The following is an 11,091-nucleotide window of genomic DNA, read 5'->3' as shown; positions in this document are numbered from 1 at the left end:
TTCCCTATACTGTAGTTTAGTTGACCTGTTCCTTCAAATAAAATTATGTCACCTATTATAGGCACAACCTGGAAGCAAGGGCCTCTCCTTAGCTACCCCCAGTCATTATCCCTGATATGCATAAACTCCAAAGCTACTACATGTTGTAACCTTAATGCCTGGCCACCTACTTGCAATTCAATTTCCATGCAGAAAAACCACCTTATTTTTGAGACAGTTATACAGCTAAGCATCAAGCTCTGACTGCTGCCTCAACACTATCTAGGAGTATTCCACTCTCCTTGCCACCACAGGACTTTGACCCAGTATGCATTCACAAAAGTCTAGTAATCTAGTCCATGTTCACCATATTCTTGGAGAATGGATTGGCACCTATTCAGTGTTCAGAAGACAAAAAAAGTCCGTTTGTGTCTGCAGTGTGATGTGTAGAACATTCACTTTATTAGGTAAAGATCCGGGTTTCTCTTCTGTTTTGAAAATATTTTTCAGGAAAAATACAGATTCCTCCTTGACCAGTGCCTCATTGATTTATATTCCAGAAAATTGGGGCTGGGGTGAGGAAAGCAACTACTTCAAGTTAGTAGCCTGGTGGCTACGGCATTTATTTTAGTGAAAGGTGTGAACTCATGTTTGCATGGCTGAAGAGAAATACTGACAAATGAGCTTCCCACATTCTGGGAAATAAGTTTTTCACCTAACTGTATTTCAAGAACCATCCATGTTTAGGAAAAGGTTTCAGGTCATCTTCTGGGTTCATCCTATCCGCAGTCCACGAGGACTCCATGAAGCAGGATTGAGTCAGTTCTTCCTGTTTTGTGGGTCATGGTAGGACTCCACCGGCTATGGAGAACCCCTACCTCCAAATACTCCAGATTGTTTTAAATCCCATTCTGAAGTGCCTCTGTCTTGTTTGCCACCACATCAAGTGTAAATTTACTAACTTAGCATCCTAATTTGGGCATAAATCTTGGCTCCATTTTGGGCACAGGAACCTAAACATTAGATTGTAGTACTTGGCATGACTAAACCCTTCAGTGGATCTACCCACTGTTTTTACAGTCACAGTTTTTATAGACTTGCCCAGTTTTACTATAGTGATGATAACTGTGGTACAAACTGGCATACCAATGTCAAAATTAAAACATGATACAAACCTGTTTGTAACCGTAAGTGCGCTTCAATGTTTTGCAATCTCTCCTCAACAGCTTGGTTTCCACAATCATGAATGGGTACACTGCCTTTGTGACTGGACCCATGTGCTCCTTCAGATCTAGTCTGAGGTCCATATGTATTTACTACCCTGGAAACTAGGTAAAGAGAACACAAATTTAACATATATGCACATGAAACACAAAGTACATCTAACTAAAACAATCAAAATATTAAAATATGAAAACCTGTGTTAAATCAATTTCACACCAGTCTCTCATGTGAAGTGTCCCACACACATTAAGATCAAAGGTTCAAGTAAAAGTATTTTCCTATTTTTGCATGAGTAACTAAACTAAACAAAAGACTAGGACTTTACATATGCAAAGTAAAAGAATTACTCATACATTCATGTAGAATGGCAGTAGAAAGAATTTGTCATCAGCTGCTGATAAATAGCAGAAAACCCGGTATCTATGTCAGCAGTTGCATATGTGAGCTGTCATGAATGCAAAGAAGAGGCCAGACCTAATATTACAGGAAGCATCATACAGACAAGAAGAAGAGGGAAGGTAAACAACTAGAAGAATTAGAATCTCAGCAAGGAAGTTCTCTTCTAATTTTTGTTACTCAAGTAACAGCTTTAATGATTCTTCAGCTGCTTCTGGGTCTATCTTTTCTTTTTTACCATGTCTTCATCAGAAGACTTTGGTCACTTCTCTTTAAATCACAGTCATCTCTCAAGTCCTTCTTGACAGGACTACCGCAGTGTACTGCAGACTTAAAGACTATGTTGGCCACTCCAGTCACTGAGGCACACACCTTCTTACTCGGCACTGCCTGAAGTGGTACATTCTTGCTTCAGTTTATGCTAGTTTTAATTCCAATTCCTTTCTAAGTGTTATTCACTTTTCAGTTATGAACTGCCCAGGTTTTAGTTACTTGAAGTGAAAAATTTTCTTTTTTCACGTAATATGCTACCATCCAAGTTACAGACTAGCACTCAGTTTAAAAAAGTGACTACTGAAAGGGGTTCTTCAGTGAAAGATTCTAATCTCAAACCCACTTCCCCATCTCCCTCTTTGCTCCCCAGACCTCTTAATGCTTATATCTATCACTGACTTCACAGTATTATTCTGAATTCTAGAATGGGCAAATAATGAATTTGCTTCTAGAACCAATATCAAGTGGATAACTGAATACTACCAGTCTCAAAAATGGAAGAGAGGGTTACTTTCATTCTCATTTTGGAGATTTTGGTGGTTTGTTTTTAAACACAGAGTAACTTGTGTACACCTAGAGAGCAGCAGATAGACAAGCAATAAAACTTCTGTTGGACAATCATTTCTACATTATTTACTCCTTTCCAAAAGGTAGTACAGCGGTAAGCTTGTTCCCCAGCTTGTCACTTCCCATAAATCTATGTCTGAGAACTTCCACTGTGTCCCAAAACTATTTTCTAATTCAATATACTTACACTAACTGAAAAATAGAAGATAATTTTATTCAATCTCAATTTCTTAACTGGACTGCTGGCTTTCCCTTAGAAGAAAAACTAAGAATTGTTCAGCTTCTCTGTCCTGCTTTATCTTTTGCATCTTTCCTTTCAGACAATGAAAATAGGCTACTTTGTCTTGGTCTTTAGTGCATAACTGTCAGCTTAATGAAGGAGTTATAGGACTGAGAACCTTGGAAATGTAAGCAGAGATGTAAAAGTATTCACTAGAGTCAAAAATCAATACGTTGTTTGCATTTTTTGAGCATTCTATAAAAAGTTTTAAAGTCAAAAATTCATCAGTGCTGTTCTATCCATACACTCTTAATAAATGGGTATTAAAATAGTTGCTTACCCTTTATATGGCTTTTAAATCCAGGATAGGGTGTGAAAATTGCATCTGTTCTGGCACAGCTATTTTCTAAATAAATAACAATAATATAAAAAGTGAGGTCCTAATTGTGTATTTAAAATTTAAAATATTCTAACCATCATCAGCTTTGAGGCTTTTAACAAATCTAATTAAAATTTTTCATACAATAAAAACATCAGAAATACTTGATTCATTCTATAAACACTTGCTCACTAATAGTTTCACACACTTGCATGGACCTACTGGTAATTGGACAAGTCACCTATATAAACGTATGCACATGTGTATATAAAAGATTACTGGATGAGGACCAAATTTCTTCCAATTTACATTTTATTTGGTTTTTACTTTTCACTGCATTTCTCTGTAACTTCCCTCTTTCTTTCTGTACAGAACTCTTTTCCCTGCTTACCACTGTTATTCTGTTCTTATGTCCTTTTTTGAAACTGTTCTCCTCCTATTTTTAGACTGGTCTAGCTTACTCATCAGCATCCTTTTCTCACCTTCCTGCAATTACTCTGACGCCTGTGACTTTTTTATTTAACCATAAAAAACTACAGTACAGACCATCTTAGTTTATTCCAATGTTTATATTTAATCTCTGTTCATATACGCCAAAGCTGTACACATATTTTATTATGCCTAAACATACAAAGGAAGGTCTTATCATCATTTCTTCTGTACGTAATTAACAATTTTAGGAAGCAGTATCTTACTATCTAGCACATTCTACTAGACTTCAGATGTCATTTTTATTCCAACTAATATTCAAGGAGTTAAACTCTCTTCCTATAAAGCTTATGGAACAATAAGCTTTCATCTCTAAAAGCACCAGTACATTGCAGAGACGATGCAGTTCACAGGTACTTAGAAAATGTCTCCGTACTACTTATGTATATAAAAATGTCTTCATTTTCAAGATGCATTTGGTTACATAGTTATGGATCGTGCTAATGGGACCCAGCTTCCCAGATGGATTTAAGATTGTTTGGTTATAGATACAGTCAATTGTGCCAGTTGGTGCATTAAAAACACCAATAGCGTGAGTAATGTTGAAAGGAAAAAGTTATTATAAGTAGCCAGTCACTCAAATTGATTGCAAAAAATATTTCTTTGTAATTTAACTAGCATTAAATTAACTTCAATTTGAATATGCAATTCACAAGACATTTCTGAAATGCAATTCTTTTGACTCTGGGAGGACCACCTAGGTAAAACATTGGGAACAATAGCTACAAAATCATCTGATTTAAGATCGCAGTTCTTAAAATGAACAAAGTAATAGCTATAATCTTTCTGTATGGGATGCATTAAACATTGCCATCCAGTGACTACTCTCTTTTTTTGTCTGTTTGACAACATCTGCAGTGCACATGCAAGTTCTTAACTTTAAAACAAAGTTACTCTTAAAATAAAGTTCTGTTTTAAATATAGAATAGTGCTTTTGAAAAATAAAAAAAAAATAAGAAAGCAACTTAAATTGCTATGAAGATTAAAGTCTGGCTAGCCAGTTACCTTGATTACAATCAATAACATTGCAAAATTCCCTGACATTATTTTCATTGATCTCAGCTTGTTTCCTCTCGATGAAGGCTGATATCCGCCTGTCAATCTGCAGGTAATAAACATGATGGCATATATCTATTTCATTCTTTAAAATTCAGAAAGGTATTTTTCTTTTTTTTTTTTTTTTAATTTAGGTAAATCACTTACTTCTGCTTTTCCAGCCTTTATTTGGACCACCTCTGGATCAAAATTAATATGAGCATCCTTCAGATCTCCCAACTCATAACTTGCATACTTTTCTTCAGTCTGACAGTTACCATCATAAACGTCTAAACTTGTTTCACAAGTTTGGCCTTCTGTTTTACCTGCAGGTTCAACACGGTCTGTATTTTCCTCTTTAATCAATGACTGGAGCTTTTCTAAAAGAGGCTGAACAAAGAAACATTATGTTGGGGTTAAAAAACAAAACCTAAAAGCCAAAAAATCCCCAAAACAAAAAGCAAAAAAAGCCAAGTACTATTACAATTTCTAAAACAGACCAACCGAAATAATTTTAGGAATTACAACATCTGCCTCTGATGTAACACAGCGATAAAATTTTAAAAAAGAAAAAAAGCTATAGTTCCAAATACTGTGCACACCATGATTCTGGCCTTTTTGGCCTGTGCCTTTTAGAGGTTTGTATAGGAAAACTCCCAAATTTCTGCAAAAATCTGCCTACTACTCATCTGTTACTAGCTAAATCAAAGCTTCAATCGTTGGCACCAACGCCACTTAATTAACATGTCATTCAAATGCCGACTCAGAACAGTAAGGCTTAGTATTTTTCCTCCTTAACACGAAAGCCAATACTTTCACACTGTAAAGCCTTTACTTTATCACCACAGCACTACATTCTCCACTTGAAACTGCAGTTGCCCAAGTGAATGACAGAACACAGACGTGAAATATATAGGTGTTATCCTGAACACATGCTCTTCTTGACATGGTTGATTATCAACTTAAGTAATGAAATTAAATGAGAGAATGCACTGACATTTGTCACAGCAAAAATAAATGCTTATTCTACTGCAATACTCTTACACAAGATGTAATACCAAAACCTCAGTACATATCTAAGTCACACCCCTTTTTTTAATTTTTACCAGTCTCATCTAGTCTGAATTTCACTGCTTATTTTCCCTCTAGAAATTTTTTTTAAAGACAACATGATTTTTACCAGTCATTTCCTGAAATGGAATCAAATTCCTACTTGCAGTGTTCTTATAGTTGGATGTAATTTTCACTTGCTTTTATCTTACATATTTTCTCTTTTTGTTTATCACACTAAAGATTTGGTGGATGCCTGGAAAACATAACGGGTCTTTCTTTTACCTACAAACAAGCAAATACAGGAACTTCCTTTTTCACCCTCTCAGTACTACACACTTGAAATAATTCACTGACGAGCTGAAGCAAAAAATTGGGTTTTCAAATCCCCACCTTTTACAGATGAACTATCAAAGTCAAAACACTGTTCAGTTATCAGCTGACAAACTGCTCACCCTCCCTGCCACGCAACTAAATTACATGTACTTTTGGCAAGGCTGGAAAGTTTCAAATAGTTAAAAAGAAATGACAGTAATGGTGACTGGCTACTTGGCAAGATGAGACATTAATGTCAAAGAAATTACTCTTTAAAAAAAAAAAACCTACGCTGAAAATATATTTAATTGCAGTAAGACACTCCAGGATGTGTCATGCTGGGATAATGCCACTTCTTGAACCACTGAAAGCACTCCATGAGCCTCAAAACTCACCCAACGCATGGAATCATTATCATAGCATGACACACACCTGCCGTGTCTTATTGCTTAATTATAACCCACCATAGATGGAAATGTATCACATTTACAATGCAAGTCTAGAAATCAATGAGGCTGCATTTATTCAACCTGCTCACCTACAGTGGTTATTCCCACCACTAATCTGAAAAATCCATGTGTGAGTCCCTATGAAGCACAGTGGAATCCCAAGCGTATAATACTGTTGCATTCTTTTTTGTTGGACATAGCAATGCAAAATCAAAATGACTGAAATTTTACACTTTAGATAACATAACAACATTTAGTTGATGATCACTTTTGTCAAGTTGAATGTGTCCAATGAAATATTTACCTGCAAACATAAAATATGCTTCTGAAGTGCACTAAAAAGCAACGCTGGCTGAAGTGCTGATGTGCTTTGAAGCTTGCTCCAATCGATTACAACTTTCACAATATCGTCTCCAAGGTTAAGCTTCAAGAGGGCAAAACAAACATAACAAAAAATTATGTATTAACATCACAAAAGCATACAAGACTTCTACAGGACAACAGTTATGCTCAATCTCAGAGACCTCATTTTTATATGAGGACATTGGAGAGGTTTGACATTAAGTGTAATTCAAGCAGCTGTCATTTTCAAAGTAAGCTAGTACTTGTAGAGTATATTAAAAAATTAAAATTTCCTTACTACCTTATCACACTTCCTTTGTATTAATTTGATCTTTAACTTCAGTCAACTCTCTCTCAATTCAATTAATTATCATACAAAACTATCCTGTTCATGTTAATCTTTTCTTTTAACAGATGATAGAACCATCAGTTTTTTTAACATACACCCAGGATGGCAGTCTCCTGTAAAGTTCATGTATTTTATTCTGAGATTTGCAAGGCTATCTATGCCTGTATGACCAAGGTCTTGATCCTGCACCATGTCATGTTCTTGAAATTTTTACTTGCTGCTAATCCAAAAGAGGCTTTATATCTAAAATAAGTGTTTAAAAAATTAAATCTTTTAAAAAATCTCAAGGTTAAACAAACACTAGACTACACAGCACCACTATCAAACCCATTTCCAAATCACACTTTATATGCATTTAAATCAAAATAACAATTGCCATGGTCTATTCTCTTTGCCAAGGAATCACAGTATTTAACTCCTAAAGCAATAAAGAGAAACACACAGTGAATCTGAAGTTTTATTTAAAGGAACTATGTATCTTCTACAAGCTAAAAATAAACTTTCACTTCCTAATACAAAGCTGATTGTTAATAATCTCTAATGAACTACACACTTTTACACCTACTTTTGCCATTTTTGTTACACTAAAGCTCTTTTCAAGATCCTGAAGTACAAGCATTTCCCAAAGCCAAGTAAGTTGTTCTCCAACCAAACAACCTGTAAGTGATCCCCCAAATTCTAAATATAGACAAAACTCTTGTTGAAAATCAAGAGGATCTACAGGTACTCTGTTTGAGACACAGAATTCCCAAGTCATATGCATATTTGTACGTCTCTATCTCACTGCCCCCATTTAAAAAAAAAAAAAAAAAGAGGGTGTGAAAAAAAAGAGAAAGAGACCTCAGGCAGATGACAAAAGTGACCTTTAACATATGGTCTAAAGACATGTAACTTCTAACAGCATCAAATATTATGGACAGGAACACAGAATGCATATGCACTTGTTTCCTGAATCCACTGCACAGTGTATGAGGAAACAATGAGAACTTGGAATGCCTCCATCACTCTAAAGGCAAAGCAGTGGACACTAAGTTGTTCTACATTAGTTTTAAACCCCAGCATTATCACAATTTCCTATGTAAAGAACTATAAGCACGTGCCTTCCTTCTTTAGTCAAAGAACAGCCTTGTTAAATCCAGCATTAGATTCCAAATTATACAGCAAAGGAAATGGTCCGACTAGATATATAACGTATTTTAGATAATTTTCACACAAATGGTTATTCCTGTTTAGTACTTAAACTACACAGGATGTAGGAAGAGTAATGTTTTAGGAAATACTAGTTTTGAACACCTTACAAAATCAAGAGTGTATTTAGAATTTAGTAAGAATAAAACTTTAAGAATTAAGCCACTGTGCATATGCTACCATCTGAAGCACGTATTTCTTTCCAAAGTTTCTAGAGTAACATCTGCTATACGCTATATTACAGTCCATCGATGGCGTAAACAAGATGTAGATATAAGTCATTGTAATGACATAAAATAGGAGTCCTACTGCAATTTCCTAATAAGCCTCCTTTTTCAAAAAGAATCAGTTGATGCGTGCCTTCATGTCACAGCGTATGACTCCTGTCCAGGTGCTTCAATGTACAAAACCAGTAGAGCTTCTGATTTAGAATAATTTAGAGGCCTCTGATATTTTAAACTCATAGACACTGGTTTTAAATATAAGTAAAGAATAAACCCCTCCTGCATCCAAACACGTTTCTAGTACAATAGAATTAGTTTTCTCAGTTTTTTACATCCTTCTACCTACAAGAACTGTGACAAGCAGGTTTACAAATTCTGTGATTTGGTAACTTCAAAGCCTTTCTATATTTACAAGTCCACAGCCTATTCTGTAGCAATTTACAGGATCATAAGTCATTTCAGCCCTTTGAAATTGTTTTATAAAAGACATCGACTGTCACTTGGGGCTTAAAGAACTTTTCATGATCAGTCATATTGGTTTTAAGAGTTGTTATGCCCAGATGTCCTCCTAGTCACTGTGCTGCAAGTGATTGCTCTAGTAAAAAAATTGCTGTGTCAGAAATATTCCTGTTTACAGTCCAACCTGCTAGCATAAATTTAACTTAAACTACTACGACGGATCACAAACTGTGACAGCTAATGATCTGGCACATGTACACTCATCTCTATAAAAGGCAAATAGGGAATCAGTAGCTTCAGTAAAAAAAATGCAAGATGGACTGCTAGAGTCAGTAAGCTGGTAAAACACCACAGTTGAATTCATGAGAACTCAAGAGCTAGCAGACAAGAGTGTAACTCAACAATTGAAACAATCATGACTGAGCAATTAAAAGGGCCTCCTCAGTGAAGATGGAGCAACCAGACCCCTACTCATAGTTCAGTGCAGTGCACAGTAAAATGGGTTTGTTGTCATGGAAAGAATACCCTCTAAACACCATTGAAGACAATTTTACTCTGCTCTATAACTACTTGAACTCTACCGAGGGGATGTAGCAACTCTAAACTGGTCTCTTGCAATTGTCTGTGCACACCCAAATATTGGTAAAAATCACTAAGCTCTCTCCAGTGACATGCTGCACACAGATCAAACTTCGGAGACCAAGCAAGCTGCTGAAGAAGAGACAGAAATTAGAGTGTTTAATGTCATTTTGAAAACAATTAATTAAACTTGTGATGAGTATCCTAGTTAAGTGCTTAGGAAACTTTTCCTTTATTGTTCTTTGTGTTTTTCATAAATACAAGAGTTCAACTTTTCACTCATGTTAACATTGTAAGAATAACAGTATGAATGACAGCATTGCATCTAGATAAACTGACAGTCACTAGTTCTTCATTGATTACATTTAGAATTTTCACCAGGAAGAATTATGGGATATTTCGTCCTCAATACAGAGGCAGTTTTCCTGTCTCAGTAATCCTATGAATCAGTGGTGTATGGTCACCAAGTTGTTTAGCACTGCACTCCTGTTCAAAAGCTAGGGTAGTTTTTCATCACTTTGGAGATAGGAAAACTGAGACTCTTACTAGTCAATGCCTGAATTTTCAGGCTTTTAATTTTTGGATGTCTTTTATTTGAAAATGGTGACAACTACTAGCAGAGTTTGAGGTAAGAAGCAAATATCATACATAATTCTATTCAGATGAGAGGTGAAATGCTCTAAAAAATAATCTTGGATCTGTCAGCAGCTGCTACTAAACTGTCTCTGTACCTAACAGAGTCCCTTTCTAAGTATTTTTGTAACATAAACATATATCAAGTTACATTATCTCCTGCAGATATTGCTCATCATCTGGTCCCAAACCTTCAAACTGCTGTCTAATTTCAGAAGCAAGAGTGTGCTTCTACTGCCTTCACAGAACTACATGTATGCTTCCACAGTGGAAAAAGAATTCATCTGTAAATTATTTATGGTAATAATTAAGTTGTTACTAAACCATCTCCTGATAAGGGCCTCCCACCACTACCGTAACATCTGTTAAATAATTCATAGCCATTACTAAACCTAAAGTAGGTGTTTCAACTTAAGTACCAGAGCAAAGCTGCTTTAAAAATTCTGACCCACTGAGATGCACCATGTGTTTCATAGCACGTTATTACCAAAGCAAGGCTAACTTCAAGCTCCTAATCGTTTACTTTGATTTAATGCACAGTAAGCTTTTAGTAGCTTTTCAATTCAGAATCATTAATTGCTAAGATACAGCAATTAGGCAGATTGCATTTTCTCATGGGAGAGATCATCCGTCAAACTACAAAGTGACATGAGACGTCCCGTCAGTAAGAGGCAAAGGCACGGCCACGACTACGAGATGCAGCAGCAGGCCCCACGCACCCGTGGGCTGCCCACGCCAGGAGGGGTGCAGCCGGCGCCACCATCGCCCAGCCCTGACAGGAGTTTCACCGCAGACAGGCGTGAACAACCTCCAGAGGCGAGGCCACTCCCCTGTTTGTGGCAGGCTTCTTTTCTCTCCGGCGCCATACTTTACCTCAGGAGCACAGAAGGCCCCCGCAGGCCGGGGAGAAGCAGGAGCACGCCCTGCTCCGGCCCCCAAGG

At 36.5% G+C, this 11,091-nt stretch overlaps 1 protein-coding gene across 1 annotated transcript in view; it reads right to left on the bottom strand.

Annotated features, from left to right (window-relative positions):
- The window catches only part of MBIP (MAP3K12 binding inhibitory protein 1), a 15,530-nt gene extending 4,514 nt beyond the window's left edge, over positions 1-11,016 (bottom strand). Inside the window, exons 1-6 of the mRNA XM_009701893.1 lie at positions 10,870-11,016; positions 6,681-6,800; positions 4,731-4,952; positions 4,533-4,629; positions 3,000-3,065; positions 1,155-1,307 (exon numbers count right to left, since the gene is read on the bottom strand). Coding sequence (XP_009700195.1) covers positions 1,155-1,307; positions 3,000-3,065; positions 4,533-4,629; positions 4,731-4,952; positions 6,681-6,800; positions 10,870-11,016 — 805 coding nt within the window. The remainder of the gene's footprint in view (positions 1-1,154; positions 1,308-2,999; positions 3,066-4,532; positions 4,630-4,730; positions 4,953-6,680; positions 6,801-10,869) is intronic.
- Between the last annotated feature and the right edge of the window lie 75 nt (positions 11,017-11,091).

This window comes from Cariama cristata, unplaced genomic scaffold (genome assembly GCF_000690535.1).
Source record: "Cariama cristata isolate BGI_N322 unplaced genomic scaffold, ASM69053v1 scaffold13620, whole genome shotgun sequence".
NCBI classification, from domain to species: domain Eukaryota; kingdom Metazoa; phylum Chordata; class Aves; order Cariamiformes; family Cariamidae; genus Cariama; species Cariama cristata.
Note: the sequence above shows the minus strand (reverse complement) of the source record. Positions and strands in the feature narration are given on the sequence as shown.